This window comes from Athene noctua, chromosome 8 (assembly GCF_965140245.1).
Source record: "Athene noctua chromosome 8, bAthNoc1.hap1.1, whole genome shotgun sequence".
NCBI classification, from domain to species: Eukaryota; Metazoa; Chordata; class Aves; order Strigiformes; family Strigidae; genus Athene; species Athene noctua.
In genome coordinates, this window is record NC_134044.1 from 18583753 (window position 1) to 18607889 (window position 24137).

Consider the following 24137-nt stretch of genomic DNA (forward strand, 5'->3'; position numbering starts at 1 on the left):
GTGCTCTTGTGTACTGAAGTTGTGTTCCTCTGATAAGAATTTTTACAAGACTCTTGCTTCCTCAACCCACTTGTGATTCTGGCTTCCAGTTCTCTATTATGTGGGAAGACTGCGGGCTCAAGAAGACTGTTACTGAGGAAAGTGATGGGACCCGTTGAGTAGCTTTAACTCTCAGAGTGGATTTACAGAAGGTCCCCTGTTAAAATGTTTGACTGTTTTATGGATGGATTTGAGATAAAAGCATTTAATGCCACCAATAATGTAACTCTGGCTAAGAATTCCATAATCAGTTAGTGTACATTTTATAATTTTATAATAAAAACTGTGTGGGAACTTCTGAGCCTGCAGACGCAGAGACATGTCCAAGGTAATGATTCTCTGAAATCCAGCTTTCTGAACAGGAATTTAATGATTAATGCTTCAAAGTGCATAATCACATCTTTGCCAGATGTTTTTTCCTTTCTTTGGCTCACAATCTGCCTGTTTAACATTTGCTGAAGTAAAGCAAACACAAAGGTGTTAAGAGTCTTTGTGCAAGAGCTGAAGTCTTTTGTGCAGCTGAATGCTTGGGCTCATTTATTATAGGATTTGTGACTCCTGCTCTCCACATCAGCTTTATTTTTTAAAAAAACATTGTCAGCATCCAAGCTGTTGTTTGAGCAAGAGACTGACAGGTAGTTTTAAATGTGTCTTTTAGTTTATAGTCTTCACTTCTGCTGTTTCCTTGCAGGACAGAATGGTTCCATTTCCCAGCTCTTCCCCCCTTCTTAACATTTGTCATCATGGCTGCATGTTAAAGGCAACAGAGTTTCCAGCAACTTTGTGTTTATTTTTCTCTTCTTTTACATGTGGTGTTTTGCTGCTGTTTGGAGGGGGGTTTTTTTGCAAGGCAATGGTGGTAGATGGGATTCTTTCCCCATGCAGATGTTTTAGGAAGACTCATAAAGGAACAGACTGTTGGAAGCAGGGGTGAGGTAGGAGATCTGGGTGCTTGCTGCCATTACTGCTAAGGGGTTGAGTAGCCTCTGAAACCTGGGTGCCTTCAACAATGCTGGAGGAGGACTGGAGCCTGTGTGGTGGTGTTGCCTGTCTGTGATCAACTGGATCAGGAGAGGAGTGTAAAGAGGAGTTTAGGACTAATTATCAAAGGAGACTATGGGAAAGTGTTGAAATGGGAAGAGATAATAGAATAGAAATTAACTGATTTTGTGTGTAGAGTATAACTGGAGTATGAATGTGTGGTTATGAGCATGTCTTCTGTCCCCAGACATAATGAAAGAAAAGAATGAACTGGATTATTGTTCAAGGTCTTTTTTTCTTCTGTTTTCTATGATTCAGGTATTCATTTAAATAAAACCAATGCTGGAACATACTTTAATGATTTTTCATCTCTTGACTTCTTGAGTGCTTTAATAGACAGTTAATGATCCTACATGATTCCTGTGTACAACAGGTGTTGCCGCCACCAACCTCCATCTTTCAGTGTAGCAAACATAAGAAGGGAAGCTAAAACTAAGGTGGTGTTGGCTCTTCCTTTGTACATTTCAGTCTGAAATCAATTTATAGTCAAAATGGCTTGCAAGACTGCTTTTAGGCTTGTGAATGTGACAACTAAAGCTAGTCTCTGGGCTGTAAGACACAGTCAGGTGGAATGGATAACTAGATGATGTGAACTTTGAAAACAGACGTAATTAAATCATTTGCAATTTATAGTTTCCCATCTTTCTTTTTCATGAGCATGTACTTGCCAACCGCATTTTTGCATTGCTCTTGTGTTCCTGGTGTCATGAGATTGGGTAAATTCAACATACTAGCTGTGATGGATGTGCTTGTGATGCCTATGAGTTCAGAATGCGGTCTTGTCTGATGCAGAGATACTTATTTTACAAACAACTTTGCCTTTGCTGCATTGGAAGTGCTGGAGTTGGCAGTGTACAATATTATGGCTTGTGTGGCATCAAAATTAATGGAGTAATAAATATGACTACAAAGACAGGAGGGAAATGAATATATCCTGTGAGTGAGTTCTGCCCTACTTCAGAAATACTCAATATTCACAAGTATGTTTGCATTAGCAACACGTGCTTCTTGCTGTAGAAAATTAAGGGTTTTCTTTCATCTCCCCCAGCACTGGGTTACAAGTTCTGTTACTGTAATGACCAACAGGACGCTGGTTCCCAGCTGGCAAGGCATGGAGCGTGTACTCCCATTTCAGATCTAAAAGGCAGCAACATCACAGCATAATATTGTAAGGAGGTGACAGTAGACATTGCTGATAAATGGATTGGAGGGGTGTGTCGCATCAGCATTTCCTCACATGCTTTGATTTACAGCACTAGGTGGGGGTGAGGAGGAGTCAGCAGAAGCAGTGACTGCTAAAGGGAGTTTGGGACCCACCAACCTTGAGAGATTTAGTAGTGTGTGTCCCATGGAGAGTAAACCTCTGCTAGTGGAAAGTCTGTCACAATAGCATGATTTCTAGAGATAAAGACCTCAATCTCAATAGATATGTCATTCTGCTGGGTAATCTTTTAAAGGCAGAAAATATGCACTAAAAAGGAAGACTAATAGTGGGATCTGTGTGTGTTATCTGCAACGATAGGAAAGTTTATTCATTTGTGCACTTCCCTGTTCTCTTAGTCCATTTGTTCCACCCTTCTGGTTACATTTTGAGAAATGCAAAACATATGGTGTGGAAGGACAGTTTAAAATTTTCCAGTATGAACAGAGTGAAGTCTCTATATTTTGAAAAACAATAATAATAATAAACATCATTCTTTTTTTGCTTTCTTTAGGACTCCTGAGCAGTGTCCAAGTGTGGTTTCTTTGCTGTCAGAGAGCTACAATCCCCATGTGCGTTACGGGGCTGCCATGGCTTTGGGTATCTGCTGTGCAGGCACTGGAAACAAGGTGAGGACCAGAAGCATCCATTGCCAAGACTGTTTCTGCTCCCTCCTGACACATTTGTGCAGAAACGGTGCACACACAGATCATATTTCTTGCACATGTACACAGCTAGCTAGCTAGAGTAGAGCAGTACTACTTCAAATTCTTTAACTGTCCTGGGCATAGAGATTATTTTCCTGCTTGTACAGAATAGATACAGTAGAAGAATATTTTTATACATTATTGCCACATTCTTGGAATTTTGTCTTCAAAACTCTCCTTAGGTTTTTTTTTTTTTACTGTCAAATTGCCACTGAACTTTAAATGTATATTCAGTATTCCAAAACCAATACACCTTTGCTCTTGAAGTTGATCTTTTACAGATTGCTTTGGGGGTCGGGGAGCAAGGGGCTGCTAGTGACAGGAAAACAACAGGTGTTTTGCATAACTTCTAGCTCCTTCCTTCTTTCCTGTGATACACAATTCTTAGAAGATCCATGTAATAAAGCCAAGTACAATGAAAAGTAATGATATTTACTGTAGTTTCAGATGTGTAATTCACAGCCAGTAAATTTTATTAAATTAAAGTTTATAAGTGTCAGTGAAGGATAATTCTCACAGATGATAGCAAGAGCCTTTTAGAGTATGATTCCCACTTTGCTGTGGGAACTGAGTGCTCACTGGGACAAGCAGCAAGTAAACTTTGGGATAAGCTTCCTCTACTTCACCCACATGTGTGTATCATCTGTACTGGTACTGAATCACAGCTTCAAAACAGATGCATAGACTGCCCATGTGGAAGTAATATTTAATGCTTCTGAGTTTGTGATAAATCTCATGCTTATCTGTATCATCCCTTCCTCAACTAGTATTAAACACTTGGTCTGTGGCTCTTGCAAGTGAATGCTCCCCACCATGTCACTTGTGTTATGCAGTGCACAGAATGCTGATATACAGTGCCTGCCATCTTTAGTATCTAAAGCATGCAGATTTGAAAGCAAACTTAAAGTCCTATTTTTATCCAGGTTACTTTATTCTTAAGTGGAAGGTGGAATCAAGGAACTAATTATTTTTAACCTGCTGCATCTGACAAGTTGATTTAAGTGGAATTGCTTTTAGTTGCACAGAGAAGTCTGTTTTGTTTCCAGATACATTGTGTGATAAAGACTTAAACCATCTGATTAAATGCAGACATGTCTTCCAAGGCTTATATTAGTAGGTTTTAAAAGCCCAAATATATTCAGCTTTAGAGATCAGAAAGTTCAGCTTTTTGTCATAGTGGATGTTCCATACATGGTGCTGAATGCATGCCAAGGAATGAATGAGTCATCTTCAGGTGGAGAAGCACAGCTTCCAAGATAGCTCAGTTGGCAAAAGCAGTTGAAATAAAGACATGATATTATTCTAGAAGTGGTTCTTAGAAATAGCATTTTGTGTAAAATCAGCTTGTTTTAAAAAGCTTTGCTCTGACAGAAGTAGCACTGGGATCTGTGCTGGGAGACTCATGCACTCAACTGCATTTGCTCATGTCCTCAGTTTAAGTATAGACAGGAGAGCTCTGTACAAGAGATTACCAAGGGATTCTGTCTGACTTCTGTAATCAGAAGATCACATAATATATTAAAAGAGCTCTCTCTGAGCTTCTTAAGGTGGATGCCTAGCTGTTGTCTTTCCTGTTCCGAAGACTAACAGCTTGCTTCCCATGCCATTTTGGAGTGCTTTTAGAAAGCCCCCGTGTTGCCACAGACCAAATTTATCTGTGCTGCCCATGGCTGTACAAACTATCTTACGTTTATTCTGCCCAGATCTGAAGAACATGGTTGCTGAAGGCTGGCTGAGCCCACTAACAACTTGCTGCTGTTAAAATGGGTAGTCTTGGTCCCTCCTGCCACCTTTTGCTCTGTCTCTTGTCCAGCTCCCTAGTGAGCTGATTCAGACACAAACTCACAGAAAACTGACCCAGATAACCACAACAAAAAAGGGAACAGTTCTCTGTTGAATTACTGAGCTGGAGAAGCTCATTGAGAGGTGAGAGAAGGTCTGCAGCTAGCGCAGGGAAAGGGGAGGGACTGGGTAGCTGAAGGGAAATTGGGGAGGGGGGGTGTGTGGGAATCTCATTTTGGTAGCATTATGTTTAGATGAGCTCAGTTGTACTCTATAATGTGCACTGAGGACCTTTAATGGTTAGAAATCAATTTGTGTCTGTAACAATTCTATGTGTATTTTAAATCATGCCTTGCAAAGTGGCAGAACTGTAAATGGAGGTGAAAAAATGGGCCTATATCGATGATATAGTCTGAGATGCCTGCAAATTGCCCATGCTGGTCTTGAGTACATCTAAGCAGCATTTATTACAATAGACTCCCTTGCAGTTTTTCATAATCAGTGACTGCATTGAAAGGAATGCTTATTGATAGACCGTTGTGGATCATGTTCCTGTTGTGCTTAGCTGGTAGGTTATTGAATTTGAAGAAATGATAGCACATTTTTAAATGTTTTTAAAACCTTGATTTACTATATGTGTGCTCAGAGGCAGCCCCACTTGATGTAGGTTTGAAGTGAATGCTTTCATGCGATGCTGAACATTACAGGCTCTAACAATGAAGTGTAAGGCCAAGAATTTGGGACCTGCATTGTTTTGCCATCTCATTTTCTAACCTCCAACATGTGGTTTGATGTATCTGGTTCATTTGTTCCTTACACAGAAAATGAAGATAATGCTAATGTATTTTCTTGGGAAGAGTGTCAAAGAAATTGTATGAATAATTTGTGTACTGTTTAAGGCATGTCAGTAGTTCTAATGTGATGAATGCATCTCTTGCTTTCAACAACTGTTGTTTATCTGTTGCCCTATTTCTGCAGGTAGATCTTGTTCCATTCATCACTTAGTTTTTGCATTTTGTTTGCTTCCCAATTCTTAGATTAAAATCCACAGAACTACAGATTTCTGCTTCATTTACCAAGAACAGAAAAAATATATTTAAAAGTGTATCTGATAGCATCAATCTGATAACCTTTCATTAGAATACTGAATCCTGTGATACTAAAAATAAGTGTTAACTTTGCAACTGCTTATTTCTTGGGGTTTTTTTAGGAAGCAATTAATTTGCTTGAGCCAATGACAAATGATCCTGTGAACTATGTACGTCAAGGAGCTCTGATTGCATCTGCCCTTATCATGATCCAGCAGACTGAGATTACCTGCCCAAAGGTAATGTGTCATACCTTGCATACTGTTTTTTGTGGTGGAAAGATGGTCTTGGATGCCAAATCTGTACTGCCTGGCACTGCACGTAAGCATTGGCAAGAGAGTGTACGTGCCTCGTGAAGAGTCAGAGCTGAATGCACAGCAGGAAGCTCCTGCGTGGATCAGAGCATGTACTTTCGAATAGGGAAGCAATGCATGCTGATTGAAACATGCCTGATAGATGACAGCATTGTAAATCTAGGTGTTAGAAGAATAAATGCTCTTTCTTAAAAGATGATCTTGTCTAAAATCATCTTGTAATGATATGAAAGTGACAGTCTTCCACTAACATGCACTGAGACCTGTGTGCTCATGATTTGTGTGAACAACATTATTTAGTAAAAAAGTTGGTGATAGTAAACTTAGTTTTGGATGTGGTCACTCTGCAGGGAAGTCCTGTTATAACTATGTTTCTTATGTAGCTAATCACACTTCTCAGGTGAACTGGTTTCTACTGTCAGAACTGGCTTAGTGGCTTCATAGCAAATACATCTTTTTAATGGAGTTTTTCTTTCTCCTCAGAATGCAAAAAAGGATTGCATATGTTGTGTTTAGCTTTTAAAAACAGGTTGCCCTGTGAATATATGACAGATGATGATATGCAAACATTTGTACAGACTAAAAGTCCACGTTAATAGAAGCTCTGAGGTTCCACATTTCATGTGCTCTGATGGTTGCTGAGGCAGAGCAGTAGCTGGTACTTTGCTACTCATCTGTCATACATGGGTTGCTTTTGTTTATGTCATTTTAGAAAGTGAACTGTGATAAAAACAGCCACTTTTTTACTGCATCTGGATAGGAAGTAAGAAAAAAACCCTCGCTGTCCAGTGGAAAATTTTACTTGGGAAAGTCAGTGAGGAAAATCTACAGATACAGGTGTTTGAGTATCTCCAAGTCGTGGAACACAAAGATTTGCTGGCAGACAGTTTGTTCCTTTGAATTATTAAAAAAAAAAAAACCAACAAAAAAAGAAACAAAACAAACAAACAAAACCCAAACAAACAAAAAACCCCAAAACGGTTCACCAAGCAGAATCTGGGAATGTTGTTTATATTATCATAATTGTGGTTCAACTGAATAAGCCAGTGGAGAACACTGGAGTTCTCTTGGATCCCCTTATCTTCCAAGATACAAGGTCTCTGTAATACGAAGTAAGTTGCATTATCTTTCTATGGGAAGAAACTGCTTGTTGTTTTCATTTTTTCTTCCTTGGTCAGGTGCTTGGAATGCCAGCGGTCTGTATAGGAGATGAGGTTTAATCATTCTGAACTCCTTTAACGTTGGGCAAATTGTATAGCACTCCTGTGCCTCAGCTTCCCACCTGAAAAAAATAAGGATGATACTTTCTTCTGTGAAAGGAGATTATGAGAATAAATTCATCTCAGTTTGCAAAGCACCCTAATCCTTTTGGGATGGGAATCACAGACTGCTCTGAATAAGTCAGACATCTGCGACTATTGTGGATTACTCGCTGAGTCTGTCTATTGGAGTTTCAGTCTTTTTGAGATGATAGGTGAAAGTGTCTGTGTGTCATAAAGAAAAGTGCAGACAGGAAAACATCGAGCAAAAATACAGATTATTTAAGGTGTGTAATAAGTCAGATCTCTTTCCCCAAAGAGGCCTAGTAACCTTTACTTCAGAGGTATGTGTAATACCTAGGCTTGTTAAATGAGTGATTAAAATAGTTGATTAACAAATACAGGATGAGATGTATAGTCTGGGATTCAGTGGCTTGTTTGAAAATGGAATGAGGAACTATAAAAACTCTATGCCAAATCCTTGTTTAAGCTAAAATTTGTGTGGTGTTACATACATACATTCATTATCCAGTCATAGAAGCACTGCAGATATTAAAAAACAAACAAAAGCCCCACAAAAGACCTACTGATTACAAATTAATAAATGATCCCTGAAATATTCTGCTAATTTAGGAACTAAATGCAGAATATATAAATTTTACTTGTTTTGAACATCCCAAAAGTTATAACCATCATAGTTTCTTGCTCAAAAGTATGAGGAACATTTTGAGGAATATGCTGCCAATTAAGGTATTTATTATCCATGGGAAACTTTTTTTGGAGCACTCTGCCAGTCTGAAAAAAATTACTCTGATGTGCAAGGGTGGAGTTCAGAAAACTAGCCATTTTTGGATTACAGTGACATATTTTAATCTGATTAGATTCCTGAGTGGCACACTGTGCCAGAGTGTCTAACCAATGTATTTGCTTTGCTGGATAAGCGGCTAGTAAGAGGAGCGTAATGGATTTCATATCCCACAAGCTGTACATGTGGTCTTGATGGGGTTACAGAGGAGCTAAATTTTATGTATCATCATCTTGCTGCTGCAAAATACTTCATGATGCTTTGCGTGTGAGAGATGGTGATTCTAATAAAGATTATGATGTATAGTCTGACCAGCTTCCTGTCATTACATTTCAGTTTTTTTCTGTTCTGAGATGGGTTTTTTTTGTAAACTTACTGTTTGTGAGCTTTGGGTTAGAAGGACTCTAAATTCTTTGGTGGTAATTTGGCATGAAGATGGTAGGAATAGGCTTAGATTTTTCAGGAATAATATAACTTCAGAGTTTTGAGAGCTGAGCCTTGCAGTGCTGAAATGCCAGCAATAAACAGATTTAAGAATCAAAGTATTTTGGTTTAAAGAAACCATTTTTGTTGTAAGAGAATGTAGATGTATGCCTTTGAATCACTTTTGCTGTTGTCTTTCCTTTGTATTCGTCATCCTCTTTGTTGTGCTCACTCTTTATTTAAACAAATCAAAGAGTTTAAATAAAGAATTGTCATTATATGGATGTTCCTTGAACCTGCAAGTTGCTTAAGTGCCAAAAGGGGTAGCATATCTTGTGTAAAGCTGATCTGCCCCTTTTGGAGTTGAAACACAATTCCTCCATGTGCAGCCAGCATGATTTCTCCTGACCTCTGTTGATACATTTAAGAACCATATTAGTGCAGGATATAGAACAATAACAAGTTTATTTTGTGAAATGGAATCCTAAATTACAGATGTGATGAGATCATTGTAACAGAAATCAATGACAACTTCATTATGTATTTGTGACCTGCAGGGCAATTAAGACAGCGATTTTGGTGACAAACTACATCTCTAACATCTTGAATTGAATTTACTTTCTCCTGATTTTGTGTTAGGATAGTCATCTTAGCAAGATGAGAAGATAATAGGCAAGGTCAAGGCTTTTCCTCCATGTTCCTTTGATTATCATGGCCTATTTTCTTTAAGATGTTGTGAAGAAACCCCAGGACCAGATTGTTCCTTTTTTCTCCCCCTCCCCATTTAGGTGAAATGCTAGGCCTTGATAGGATGCCAGAATTATTTTTGCTGTTACTGTTAGATGTTTCTGCATACTGTATGCTCTTTCAAGAGAGCAAGCATATGCAAAATAACTTCAACTTTTGAAGAAGACAGATAGGACATGCAAGCAGTTTAAAACCTGTTTTACTAAAAACAGATTCCCAAATACTCTTGTTCTTAAGAACCTGCATTTGCAGAAAGCATCATGCACATCACCTGCCACTGTTTCCCTTAGTTAAGTGTTTATTAAGTCTTATTTGTAACAATCTCATTGAATGCTTACTGGTGGAGGGAGAAGTGGTAAACAACCTGATAAATGACAGCCCCTCAAGTTTGTGGTAGGAAATGGTGCTTATCATTATCATGTCTTAAAACCTGTGTTGTTTCCTCAGTGTTTCCAAGGTTGAGCATTTGGCTTCATTTGAAATCAGTGGCATGTTGTTTTGGCCAGCACTAATTATCAGAATGGGGTATGTGTGTATTGTTAGTAGAGACTAAATGAGTCACTGCCTAGGTTTTAGTGTTCCTCCTGGAAGTTGCCCAAATAAATTTCATGATAGCATTTCCAAATGCTATAAAATTTTTAAAGTGCTTGAAGATTTCAAGGGAGAAACAGAGCTTGTGGATTTCATAGCATATTAAATAAACCTATTCAGTAGTTTGGGATGTGCTTGTTGCTGTGGTTTGAAGGAGAAATAGTAGCAGATTAAAGAGCTCTACTAGACAAACTGCCAGATTTTGCTTCAACAGCTTGAGAATTTACTGTCTGTTGACATCTTGCTCCATTCTGTAGGAGGCAAGTGCCCCAATAGCAAAGGCAGAACTGAGGTTTTGTCTGTACTGGTCTTGCTTTCTCCAAAGAGATGGAGCCACGGCTCCATGTGGAGACGATACCTTCCTGAACCACTACAGCTAGAGCTGCCAAAGCAGGCTTTCCCCAGCATCAAGGAAGGTTTTCAGCTGGCACTTGATCCAATTCCCATTCCTGTGAAGCGTTTGCTTTATAGCCTGAATAAGCACACAGGCCTACCGTGCATTCAGGTGTTGAGGCAGTCCCTCAATCTGGGTTTGTCTGGTCCCCAAAGTCACGGAGGATAGACTCCCACCCTCTCATAGAACAATTTTGCTTCCACTGATGTTAAAGTAAAACTTTGGAAAGGCCACTCTTGCTCAGTACGTTTTCCAGCATTGTCAGTGGGCCACAGCTCATGATGCACAGGTATGCAGAATATATCTGAAAGCAGAAAGCCCTTGATATGGCATTACATATTTTGTATTCTTATAAGTAGAGGGCATAAGGACTATTTCTTACTGTAGCTGTTCAGTGCTTGTTCATCGAATGCCTGCTCTCAGCTGATTCCCTGCTGTAACCTGTCCATGTTGCCTGGAGAGGTGGCAATCGATCTGCTTAAGTTCAGCAGCCAGGTTTCTGTCCCTTGGTGCCTTGCAGTTGTTGGTGTCCCGGTTAGCTTGCTGCCCTGCACGATGTGCTGGTGCCAAGCTGGTGGGTTCCTGGTGGAATTGTTGCCCATGTGTTTTGTTCATCTACTCTGGACTAATGTACATGTGAGTAGGAGCTGTGGGAGGCATATTAGGGAAAGGGTGCTCAGAGAGGCAGCGTGTCATGACCAGGGGAGGTGGATGACTTCCCCTGCTAGCCCTTCCTTGCCTTTCCCAAGCAAGGCTTTTCTACCCTCTGTTCCTAGGTGCTGCTCTGTCAGACTTCAGATGCCAGTGTGAACATCAGCAGTTCTGCTGAATGTCTTCTTGCTTCACCCAGGGTTTTGTTATCTGAAGATTTCAGTATGGTGTAAATTCCAGATTAGAGTCCACCAAATGAGCTTTGTAACATCAGTCCATTTTTATAAATATTCCGAACCCAGAATCTGAGCCCAGAGTCACAGGAATGATGTGCTCTAAACAGAGGCACTGGAATCCTACTGCTCGGCTCAACAAGAGGAGCAGTTTTACGTGTTGCTTCTGTGTGTCTGTCCTAAATAATATCTGAAGGTTTTGGTTCACCTAGTCTGCACATGGTTGCCCTTGATACAGCACAAGGCCCCATTCCAGATTGCAAATGAAAACTAATGTATTTTTTCAGTTACAAGAGGTCAGGCATAAGAAACAAACTATTTATGTTAAATGTGTAAACCTCAGTGTAAGCTTTTATAAATAATAATTGGGAGAGCGGGGAAAAAGCATAAATGGAGTGAAACAAGAGCAGGCTTTGGTCAGTATATCCAGAATAAACACTGTATTGTGTGTGCAGTATCTCCCTTGCCACACATCTGTTTATGTGGCTTCCCTGAAAATGTGCGTTGCTCCTTTTTCTTAGCTTTAATAAATGCAAGGAAATTTAAGTCATCTCCTTTTGGAGACAGGGACTAGTAACTAAAAACATTTCAATGCAAAGGGGAATTGGTGAATAGAGAACTAATATTAGCACACAAATTGTTGGACTGACTTAGACTGAAAAATTGATATAGCTGCTGTTTTTCCCCTGTCACTTTTAATAAATGCCTCCTGCTCTACCAGGGAAGTGTTGTTTTGTTCAGCTTTGTTGCTCCTGTTTGAAAGTGGCTTGCTGCTCTGGTCCTCCGTGGTTGTCAGACTGTCTATTTGTGTGAAACAATAAAGTAATTTTAATACAGTCATGTTTAGCAGGTCATTATTTACCCCATGAATGTTAGTGTCTTTTGCTGTTACAAACTGGTTTAAATCTTACCATGTTAGATGCCATCAGTGCTGAAAGAGTTGAGGTGTCAAGCAGTACAGCTGGGTTAGTGGCTGAAAGACTGAATGCAGGAAAGGTGTTGACCAAGAGAGTGTCTGTTCCTTTAGGGCACTTGTGTTTTAAGCAGTGTGATGAGTCAACATGCATTGAGAACTATTTTGCAGAAAACATGCAGTCTTAATCTGAGCTGTTCACTAAGTGTGTAGGGCTGCCAAGCAGCACTGCGGCTCTTGGGTATAATGCTCATGGGTTGGAGAAGCAACCTGTCTTCTTTCCATCCCAGACATTGGACATAATCTCTCAAGGGTAGAATCTCAACTTCTTACTGCCTCTGGTCAAAAATTCACACATGAAATTGGTAGCATTATCTTGGCTGCAGGATTACATCATGGCTCTGATGCACCTTTACTGGGGAATCTGATCTCGTGCTTTGCTGAGAAGCCCCTGCAGTTTGATTTATTCCCTAAGTCAACTCATTGTTCTGTTTTGATATTTTTTTTTTTTTTTTAACCTTGATGAATCCCAGTTTAACAAAATGTTATTCCCAGCACAGTTGTCATGTCACTGACTCAGTTGTATGAATGTTGGGTTTTTTTCCATGGGTGCGAAAACTCTTTCTGTAAGCGCTTTGAGATTCCCCATTGCACACCAAGACAGGCCACATGTGCTAGGAGTGATGCCTGAAACCAGCTCCTGGTGCTCAGTGCTGCCCACCCTTAGCACAGCTCTGGAGTGTCTGGTGTTCTGCAAGGACAGCTCTTCGCTGGGTGCTGTTATCAGCCAGAAGGACCTTCTGAGTGTCATTGTCAGTGTTTAAGCCTCCTTCACTTGTACAGTCAGGCATTGGAACCATCAAAGGCTGTGCAAGAGTATGTTCCTAGAGAGCTTGGCCTCCTTGCCTACAGCAGACACTTTGTGTTTCACAACTGAAAAGTAGCACCTTTCTTCAGATGCTTGTCACTGAGCAAATATTGCTGGTGTCCCTGTAGAGGCACACTCTCTTTGGATGTGCAGACTGGTTAGGGGGGCTGTCTGGTATTAGGGTTTTATACTGGGAAACTGCATTTGCGATACTAAAAACTATGTCTCTGCTGGCTGTGTCTGGCCCTGCTGCTTGATCTAGAAGTTTGTCTTCTCATCTGTGGCTGCAGAGGTAGGAATAGGGTTTAGGAATAAAGTTGACCAATAGTGGGGAGAAGCCTGTTCAAGACATCTTGGAAGGAGCCTTTTTGAAAAAAGACCTTTGCTTTTGAGCATGTGAAGTGAAGGCTTAATATGAAAACAGAAGACATGAACAAAATGTCACATGGATATTTGGATTAAAATTAATTTAGGGAAGAGATATAAAAGGTTCTTGCAGTCATGCTGTGGATGGGATACAGCTTCGCAGGTTTTGACTGGATCGCATATTGGGATTTCGTGTTCTGCTTTTTCAGCTGTAAAAATGACTTGAGCTGTATTGTTGCTCCACTGTATATATTAGGATATAATTTATTAATTTGTTATAAAGCCTTAGATATTGCTGGATGTGATACTGTTCTGTCTCTTCAACACTTGGTTGTCCAGTGAAAGGTGAAGATCTTTGAAGCAATGACAATCATATATGCAAAGCTTTAGCAATTTCCCTTACTAATGTGCACTTAAGATATTGTGGTGAATATAGCACTCCATAAACTGTTACTTTATTAAATATCTTCATTAATGATTTTCACTTAAAAGGTAGGAGTGCAGTAGCAAAATTTGCTGATGACGCACCATAGAGGCATTATCAATTAAATATTGTACAGGAAAAACAGAATAGGTTTGAGGTTTTCAGCAGTAGGAATTGGAGGAAATTTAATAAAGTGCAGTGTCACGCACCTAAGAACATATAGTAAGTAGTTCTTGCTACAAACTCATCAGTTGGTCTTTTACTCCAGTGACAATCCAGAGATTTTCAGGCTATTCCTGCAAGGGCTGCAAAATGTGGTGTGGAAATGTCTGTCCATCCTGACTATTTTAAAATTGCTATATGGGTATTTTCAAGCAGGAAAAACCTCTTTAATTTTATTGGGATGACTTGTAACACTAGTGACTAAGGCCATTGAAAAGACAAATGTTATCCTAGGATGCAGAAATCCAGGATGCTTCCGTTAAAGACAGCGTATTTGACCTGTGCAGTCAGTTTTATAATCTCTCTCTTTCTTTTTATTTTTTTTTTTTTTTAATCCAGGTCAGCCAGTTCAGACAGCTCTATTCCAAAGTGATCAATGATAAGCATGATGATGTTATGGCAAAGTTTGGAGCAATCCTGGCACAAGGCATTTTGGATGCAGGTAATTCCCCAAACACTTAAAACAGTCAAAATTTCTTAAACTTATTTGGCTGCAATAGCTGTAATAGCAACTTTAATTTGGAAGGTGAGGTGCTGGCTTTATGCTTGTTGTGTAATAGTAGCAAGAAATCTCAAATTTCAAGTTATTTTATCTAATTAAAGAAATAAACCCTATTTTGTAATTTCAGCTTCTATCAGCGTGCTTCTGTTAGAGGAGATTGAATCCAGTCATTGGGGCAGAATTCTTGTCCAGAAATCTGGACAAATTTGATCCTTTTTGTCTTAAGTCTGTTTTGTCACCATGAATGTTGATTTATAGCACGATAGGTTGCTGCTTTATTTTTCTAAGTAAGCACCTGCTCCGGAAATTTGGATACCTTGTGGTATCCAGTCCTCATAATTTGCTTTTAAAACTTGACATAACCAGTTTAAAAAACATACATTTATATGTATTAAATATGTTTTTAATAACTAGGTTTTGCCTCTTTCCTGATTATTAAGAAACGTGTTGCACAAAGAGAGAAGCATGGTTAACTGCTTGAGTGTTACTTCAGAAGGCTGTTTCACAGACTACTACTACCTTTTTCTAGCAGGAAACATCATCTCATGAGTGTTAATGACTAAATATTGAGCGGGGGGGGGTAGGATTCTCTAAAGGCATTAGCATTTCACTAAGACTGAATTGCAAGACCTATTAAGGAAGGTTTCTGTAAGCAAAGAGGACAGACAGTGTTTTGTTCTGAGTTTTTAATTCTGCTCGAGTTAAGACTTGTGCAGTGCTATGTGTGTCAATAGCATTCCCTTTCCAAGCTTCCAAACACAGTTTCTCCTACCTGGTCTCTTGTGCTGTGGCCTTTTCTTGCCATGCACCTCCTTACTCCCTGTGGTAGGTAGAAACAAGCTGGTTTTCCCTGTACTCTGAGATCAAGGTTAGTCCTGAAGTCACAAAAGCAGAAGAGTCTTGTATATTTGTCTCTGTGGCATGGCTTAAGCACAGTAACGTGCGCTGTGCTTACACAATGTCTGTAGGAAATTACTACATCTCCAAGTCATGGGGAGGGGAACGCGGGAGAAAAACTTGGACTATCCGCACCTATCTGTGTGGAAACGTGCTTAAAAAGCTCTCTTCCTGGTGGGCATGTGGTTGTCGGGCTGCTCTGTGCTCTATGACAAGGGCTACCCAGAGAAGGAAGCAACAGGAACCACCTCCTTTATCTTTCTTGCCTCTCAAGTACCCCTCCTGGAGCTCAGACTGAGCAATATTCTTGGCACAAGACCTTTAGAATAATTTTGGTCATTCCCATACTCGTACTGTGTGGCTGGGAAGCCAGAACCCAGCTGGCTCAGAGACGTTTCTCTCAGCAGCACAGATCGGCTTCAGATTCCTACCTTTAAGATTAAATCATACAAATGCAGCTAAAACCTTATTTGCTTCCTGTGTCACTCATATATTGTATAATGACTTGGAAACCAGAAGCATCCAATTTTAATAAACTACATGTGAATTTGTGCCAACTTTAACCTCTTTATTTCTTGCTGAGTGGCTGGGGGAAGGTTATGAACTACCCTTTCATAACCTATTGCCACTTTCATTAGAGTCTCTTAAAAGAACAAATTCTTTTTATCTCTCCCATACAAGTGCTTATCTGAAACAATGAGCTATAGAATTTAATTATCACTACCAGGAAGAAAAGGTTCTTTGTGTCATCTGCCACAGTTGGGGCAATTGAGTTTGAGGTTTTTTGTCAGGTTGTGGTTTGGGGTTTTTTTGGTGGAGAAAAGGACAAAAGTATAATTCTCTTCCAGTGACAGGATTTGATTAAAAGTCCATCATTTCCAGTGTGCGACTGGGAAATGATGCACTGGAGGTGGGTGTTTTGCTCTGACAGCGAGGCACCCGTTAGACTGGAGGTTTCATGGAAAGAGCAGGTTACCTTGGGAGCACTGAACTGGAAATGAAGAATTTGGTCATTGTCTAATTCTTAGGCCCCAGCACCTACATTTATACTTCTTTATTAAAATAAGAAAAATGTAGACACTCTAAATTTAGCTTAGGGATACTTTTTTTTTTTTTTTCCAAAAAACCTCTGAATTTCTGTAACAATCTCCTTCATCTCTTGTCCCAGGCTGATGACTCCCTTTCTGCTCTTTACAAAATCAATATGCTTTATTTTCTGGAGTATATATTTGTAAATGTGAGCTACAAAAGGGGTATACTGACCTAATTAGATGTCAGCATTTTACCTGCTTAAAAACTATTTTTCCCTCTGGACTCTAGGTATCATCTCTGGTTCTTACCAGAGAAAAAAGGAGGAGTGGCCATCACTATACAAATATCTATATAGCATATCTGGAAAATTCTTTTCTTGGTATTTAGCAAAGGTTTGTGTGGGGTCAGTGGTGAAGTGGGGTGGGAACAATGCGTAGCGTTGGGCAGTGCAGATTGAAGCCAAATAAGCTGTTGACACCCTGATGGTGAATGTACTGGATTCTTCACAGTTTGGAGACATTTGTAATGAGTAATGAAAAAGAAAGTGTCATCCAAATTACAGAGGGAAGAGTTACCTATCTCTTCATTGCTGTCTCTCCAAATACACATCTCACATAATGTGTTATATTTTGGATGTTAAAGACTTATGCATCAAAGCTTATTTTTTGTACAAAAGGTCTGCTCTCCCACATGTTGAATTCAGTGCTACTGTTCCCCACTTTTCTTCTCCCTGTCCCTGTTCATGAGCTCTTCCTATAAAGTTGCATCTCTCTGGTAGTTAGGAAAAAAGCCATTATCCTCTGCTAATGTTTTTGTCCATTAGATTAGAGCTACTTTGTACTTTATTGCCCATGTGAATCAGGTCGCTGGCACATGCTGAAATCAGCTCCGCTGGGGTTTTGATGGCTCATCCTGTCAGTTTTTGACTTTTCTGTGCTGCTGCTAACAGTTCAGGTCATCTGATGATCCCCTGGAAGTGGGATGCTGCCTAGGCCAGGATTGGAAACTAATTTCCAAAGTCCACAAAGCATCTTTATCTAATGACTGTTGTGCTGATGTGTTGTCCTGGGCTACACTGCCAGACTATTACAGCGTGCCACCATGACTATGTAAAGAGTGAGTTCATCAAAGTAGATAAATCACTACCATCTCCTAGCTGCACTCCCACTCTTGTTATGTGACATTAAACTTGAGCCAGGAAATCTCATAGCCTTTAGAACAGCTGCTTTAATTCCATCAAACCTTGCCACAGTGGCAGTGTGAATTCTTGGAGATGGACCTTAGAGTACTACCCAAGGAGCCCTGAAAATTTTTTTGTGTTTGGGGTTTTTTTTTTGTGGGTTTTTTTGTTCCCCCCCCCCCCACCAGCATCATGTCACAGCTTTCATCCAGCCAGCCAAAGGTCTGGAAAGTGTTCCCTTCCAGGCTGTCCGGGCTGCTAATTAATCATTAAGATAAATCACAGTTGTGCAATATCATGTCTCCCCACCTTTCCTGCTCCCTGGAACACTCTGGAAGTGAGGGTGGGCTGTGTGGGGTGTAAAACAGCAGAAAGAAGTAGCATGACAGCATCTTTTGAATATGAAATCTGTTACTCATTCAGGAAATTCCAGAGATTGGATAATATAATTCTTCTGAAAATTAAAAAGTCCAAAAGTTTGATAAAAGTCTAGTTAAGCTGCTTGGGCAACATTCAGTGGGCTGTTTGATCCACGATGTCTGCAGATTACTGACCTGGCTCTTGCACAGTGATGCAGTGAAGAAAAGTTCAACGTAAAGATAGAGAAGACCAGAAATTTGAGTGTGCAGTGTTTGACATGTTTAAGCATAGCACAAGACCTCAGGCAGTCCCTCCTTAATGCTGTGGCAAATTCAAGTATAAAGGTGAGAGATTGGTATCTGAGAAAATAATGAGAAGCAGAGCAGACCTAGCAGTAGTAAAAGATGAGACTGTATCATTGCCTTTCTTCAAAGAGGTGGCTGGGAGGAGTTCTCTAGTCAAACAGCAGGAGATCTATTACTACCACAAAAGGAAAAGCAAGAAGATAATATGTATGCAGAGTATCTTACAGGAGGGCATCAGAATCCTTCATCTTCCCCTGCTTCTCCTGGGACTTACACTGACAGATACACAAGATGAGATTGCTGCTTCATTCAGGGCTTTCGTTAGTTTTGGCAGCAAAAATTAGTTTTGCTTGTCTTTAAAACTCAGCTCCATTGCTGCCTGGGCCTATCGATGTGGCTGTTTGTGTGAGGCAGGGCAATGCTACTCCAGTTTGGGATTTTCAGCTACAAAGCGCCCTGAGTTTGCAATGAGTGGGTGTTTCTGTTTTAACAAAGTTAACCTCCCTGCACCCGGTCTTGTCAGCGGTAATGGACTTGCCTGGTGCCCTCTTCAACCCAATTCACTGTGTTCATCAGAAGACTGAAGATCAGATTAACACTTTCTCACTCTGTCTGCAAGCCCAATCTTTCAATTTAGTTTCTAGCTCGATGTTTCTGCACTACATCAACATATGGAGTTGTTTTGGTCTCTGCTGTGCAAGTACAAAGCTAAGACTTGGTTGTCTGGCAGAGATTTAATTTTGCTGCAAAGACTGCAGGAGCTTGTCTCTTTGCTGCTTAGATTGATAACCTCTAGAAGCAACTTCTGAAGTTGCTGCTGTTTACATTTTTTTCTACTGAGATGGTGTAGGATAAAAACCTAGGCATATTGTGAATAACTGACAGTTCAGGAAGGCAGCCACAGAAAGTTTCTGTGTGCACTGCTTTATACACACTATTTTCCTTGAGTCTTGTGGATCATCTATATGCTATGTTTCTAAAACTGCTTATGGCAAAGGTTTGCCTTTTTCTCCCCCTCTCCCAGCCTTCTGCATTGTACTTTTCATTAACCTGTGTTCTGGCAAAATGAGTATGGAAGGGCTGTATTCATTGATTGTGTTTGGGTAATATCTAGCAGGTAGAGCAGTTTGGTTGTTAAGATACCTGTCTGTTTTACTATGTAAGCTGAGATCACAGTAAAGGAGGGAGGTGTGTTCCGGAGGAGAAAGCTGACAGCGTTGTAGCCTGCCTTGTTCTGTGTAGCTCCCTTCATAGCAACTCTTTTAGAGATGCATTGCTCAGGTATCTTTGTGGAGTACCCAGGAATGTGTTCATTAACTTATTTAATTTATGATTCCTTACAGGGGGCCATAACGTAACTATTTCACTGCAGTCGAGGACAGGACATACTCACATGCCTTCTGTGGTTGGGGTTCTGGTCTTCACCCAGTTCTGGTTCTGGTTTCCCCTGTCACACTTCTTGTCACTGGCTTTCACTCCAACCTGTGTCATTGGCCTTAACAAGGATCTTAAGGTACGTAATGAGCCGAGAGGAGAAGAGGCACTGATAGGTGCTTGGACAACTCGAGTGGTCTGGGAGGGGTGTGCATGGATTTGTTGGTTTTCTTTCGTAGCTCCAGCTTGTTTGTGCCAGAAAAGGCGCCAGTTGGAAGAGTCTGAAAAGCAAGCTTAAACTGCAGAGCTGGTGGGGGAATGGGGACAAAAAAAACATAGACTTTGACCTCTTTACTTCAAAGTAGTTTACAAAGAAAGGAACTCTAGTCAGTATTTGTGGGCAGAGACCACCCCATTATCACTCTAGAAGGTCAAGGGTCTTTTTTTTTTAAAAAAAAGAGTGTTTCCCCCCTGTCCTCACAAATAAATTATGTGATATTCTCTCCTAGAAAATAATGTGATAATTCTCTCCGCTTTTCCTAGCAGTAGGAAACCAGGATTTGTTTGGATTCCTTAGGGTGTAAACATTAAACTGAGCAGTCATGGGTCCTGCACTTTCCTTATGCATCTGTTCTTCCACCTGAATAGATGTGGTATGGCCCCTGCAAGATGTGTACCATGCTGGGTCTCCTGTGTTGAAGAACTGATCTAATAACTTCCACAAAAATGCTTTTGAATCTAGTAGCGAAGGGGCGTGCAGCCCCCTCCTGTCATTGCTGCACACTTACTCTGCCATGCACAGAGCATGCATAGGGCTGGGCTTCTTTCAGAGTCCCTCTGTGGGACTGAGCCAGGTTGCTGAATTGCAGCCCCTGGACCAAAACCTTGTGGCTCTAGGTTGCTGCTCTTCACCTGTCTTGGCCTAAGCATCAAGTCAATCTACACACAGCTCAAAATTCTCTGTTCTCTGTACTGAATACTTCACAGAGGTTGCACTGCTGCCTGTCTCTGCAGCTTCCTGGCAATGATAAGCTCAGCACCTTTTTGACTGCTTGGGTGTTACTGCCATTTGGATTCCCTCTCCCCATCCCTTAGATGGCTGTAAGTTAGTTTATGTTGTATAACTTGGCTTGCATATTGCAGCCAGCTACAAGCTGGATGTACATTATGGGCTGCACCACACCCACCTTGCTTCCTCAGAGCAGTCCCTGTTCTATTGTTGCTCCATGATGTGTCAGAGAGGAAGAGAGTTGAGATACTGCAGAAATTAATTCAGTTTAAGAATTTGGATTGACTGTCATAGAATCATAGAATACCAGGTTGGAAGGGACCGCAAGGATCATCTGCTCCAATCTTTCTTGGCAAAAGCATGGTCTAGACAAGATGGCTGAGCACCCTGTCCAGCTAAATCTTTAAAGTGTCCAATGTTGGGGAATCCACCACATCCCTGGTGAGATTATTCCAGTGGCTGATTGTTCTCATTGTGAAAAATTTTCCTCATGTGCCCAATCAGAATCTCTCCAGGAGTAACTTGTACCCATTACCCCTTGTCTTTTCCATGAGACTCCTTGTAAAAAGGGAGTTTCCGTCATCTTTGTAGCCACCCTTTAAATACTGGTACATGGTGATAAGGTCTTCCCTAAGCCTTCTCTTCTCAAGAAACCCAATTCTCTCAGCATTTCCTCATACAGCAGGCTTCCCGTCACTTGATTGTCTTTGTGGCCCTTTTCTAGACCCTCTCAGCCTGTACACATCTTTTTTGTATAGCAGGGAGCAAAACTGAACACAGTATTTCAGGTGTGGCTTGACAAGCACTGTCAAAAGATGCTTTCTGTCCTTGTTTAAGTAGCCGAGAGTAAGGGAATGTGACATTGGTAACCCACGCCAAAAATGTACTGTCCTTTTACAAGAGGTTAATGTCAGGTAGTGCTTAGTTTGCCCTAGCGTGCATTGACAGGCCAGATCTTCACTTAGATCTTAAACCAATTTTGTGTTAATACAAGCAGGCACAGCAACATCAAAAGCACAAAAGCTTTGAAACAATGAAAACAAAGCATGGTGTGAATAGCATGGAGTGGATGGAGAAGGCTAGGAGAGCTTGCCAGAGTTGAATTATAGAATAATTAAATAACATTGTTCTAGCTGAACTGTTGCCACCGATAACAGTTTCTCAGCTTCCGGAGAGGGAGAAGGGGAAGCTTGTATTCTTTAGAGGATCTGTGTTTGTCTCTGCTGAAAGGAAAACGAAGCTAAAATAATTATTCTGCTGTGAATTTTTTTCCCTCTGCTTTTCTTGTCTCTAACAATTTTTTAAACTGTTTGTCTTAGATGCCAAAAGTCCAGTACAAGTCCAACTGTAAGCCGTCCACATTTGCGTACCCCCCACCTCTTGAGGTACCAAAGGAAAAGGAGAAAGAAAAGGTATTTGGGCTAGCTTTCTGTGATGTAAAGAGTAACTCCTTCTCCCTCCTAGTATGAACATTGACTTTGGTGGCCCTAACAGGGAATCTAAAAAGCAAAAGGAAAATTGGCAGGCACTGTTGTCTCTGAAAGAAAATTCTAGGGGTTTTTTCCTTCTGTGCCTGGGATTGTTGCTGATCATGGCATACAAGTGCTGTGCTACTGAGTTGCTGGAACCTCTGTTGTCTCCAGTGGTCAAGCAGAAGCACTGATGAAAAAACTGCTTTCCATGCCCTGTTGATTTGTATGTGTGTATCATCTTTGTGCAGCACTGAGCACATCAGGGTCTTTGTGTGTGACTTGGGCTCCAAAATGCTGCTGCAGTACAGACATTGAGAATATTAGGTGGGATGCTTCTTAAATAGTCCCATATGGAAGGACAGAAGTGTACCTGGTCTCAGGGCAGGGGGCTGATGTGCTAGGATAATAGCTGTCACCCATGGATTGCAAAAAAGGTTAAGTGTGGGACTGAGAATATGTAGGTGTTGAAAAGGAGGAGATGAGACCTGTGGGATGTCAAGCAGGACGATAGTGGAAGCAGTTTGTCTCCTGGTGCAGGATGATAAAAGCTGTTGAGCAGACCACAGCAGCAGGCAGAGCAGCCCTTAGGGAGCAGCTGGAGCAATGGAGACCTCAGGCATTTCATACTGATGAATGACATTGTGTGGAAACTGTAAAACATTTTACCAGAATTGAATGCCGAGCAGGACAGATTTCTAAGCCACCGAGGAACCCAGAAATGAGCTCTGGTGAAAGGCAAAGCACACTGTTCATAGCTGCTTTCTCTAGCCTTTGGAATAGGATGGGAATTGGACAAATCCTTTCTCTTTTAAACTTCCCTGGCCAAAATTAAAATATTCCAAGAGCCCATATTAGGCCTAGAAAGCCTCACCAGCAACGTGACAAATGCACTTGCTTTGTGTCCCTCAGAAGGGAGTTACTGTGGATAGAGATATGTGCTCACTGGAAGGGAGACGTGCTGAATTCTGATATTCAAATGTTGCTTCTGGGTGCTTTCTGACTCAGGAGCACCAGAGCCTCTTGAGGGCTCCTCCACAGGGTATTTTGTGTATTCATTTCTTTAGATCAGTGGGAAACACTGCTGTCTGATTAGGACAGTGAAAAGCTTTAGGTCATTCTAAAGAGTATCTATATACATGTTTCTTTACCTCGGAGACTCTGGCAGTGGGTTTTCCTGGAACAAGAATTCCATTTGTTGCTCTGTTAAAAATAAAGAAACCTCTTATACAGAGACCCAGACAGTAATGAATAATCTCTAAATTAGGAAGTTTGCTCTCCTCCTGCATACGTGGTGGACCCAGTCTGCATTCATGGCATTTTTTTGTCCCATCTGTGCCATTTATTTGCTTTGACGGTGGTGTATTTGTCTCTTAAACAGAGCAGTGGGTGGGAAGTGGAATTGATCTTACTGACACCTGCACTGAGAACTGACCTAGCACTGATTACCCTTTGTTCCCCTGCCTGGGGAGCTGGAGCACAGCATACAGTGTTGCAGTCACGCTGAATGCCTCCTCTGTTGACATATCCAGGTTTCCACTGCTGTGCTGTCCATCACTGCAAAAGCCAAGAAGAAGGAAAAGGAGAAGGAAAAAGAAAAGAAGGAAGAAGAGAAGATGGAAGTGGTGGGTGCAAACATTGAAACTTAGATGTCTTCTCCCCACCCTGCCCTTGTAACTGTGGAAAGTGTGTCATAAAAGCTGGCACACACCGAATGCTGTTCCTCCTGCCCCCTCTGTTAGTTCTGAGCAAAGCATTAGCTCATTTCAGCGTACTACATACATTAGTTAGTGTCTTTACTCCATGTGTGTGTGGATGCTGTTAAAAGCAAGAGGTGGTATTATTTGTGAATCTGTTATTTCTGAGAAACAAATCTTCTTCAATGTGGAAAAAGTCTTAATAATTTCATGTTCTTGGTACCTTTGACCTTTTAAAAAGGAC

The 24137-nt window shown here is 40.8% G+C and overlaps 1 protein-coding gene across 1 annotated transcript in view; it reads left to right on the forward strand.

Annotated features, from left to right (window-relative positions):
* PSMD1 (proteasome 26S subunit, non-ATPase 1) overlaps nt 1-24137 on the forward strand; it is a 75019-nt gene that overhangs the window by 45962 nt on the left and 4920 nt on the right. Inside the window, exons 17-22 of the mRNA XM_074912270.1 lie at nt 2796-2910; nt 5981-6097; nt 14408-14510; nt 19688-19857; nt 22047-22139; nt 23729-23821. Coding sequence (XP_074768371.1) covers nt 2796-2910; nt 5981-6097; nt 14408-14510; nt 19688-19857; nt 22047-22139; nt 23729-23821 — 691 coding nt within the window. The remainder of the gene's footprint in view (nt 1-2795; nt 2911-5980; nt 6098-14407; nt 14511-19687; nt 19858-22046; nt 22140-23728; nt 23822-24137) is intronic.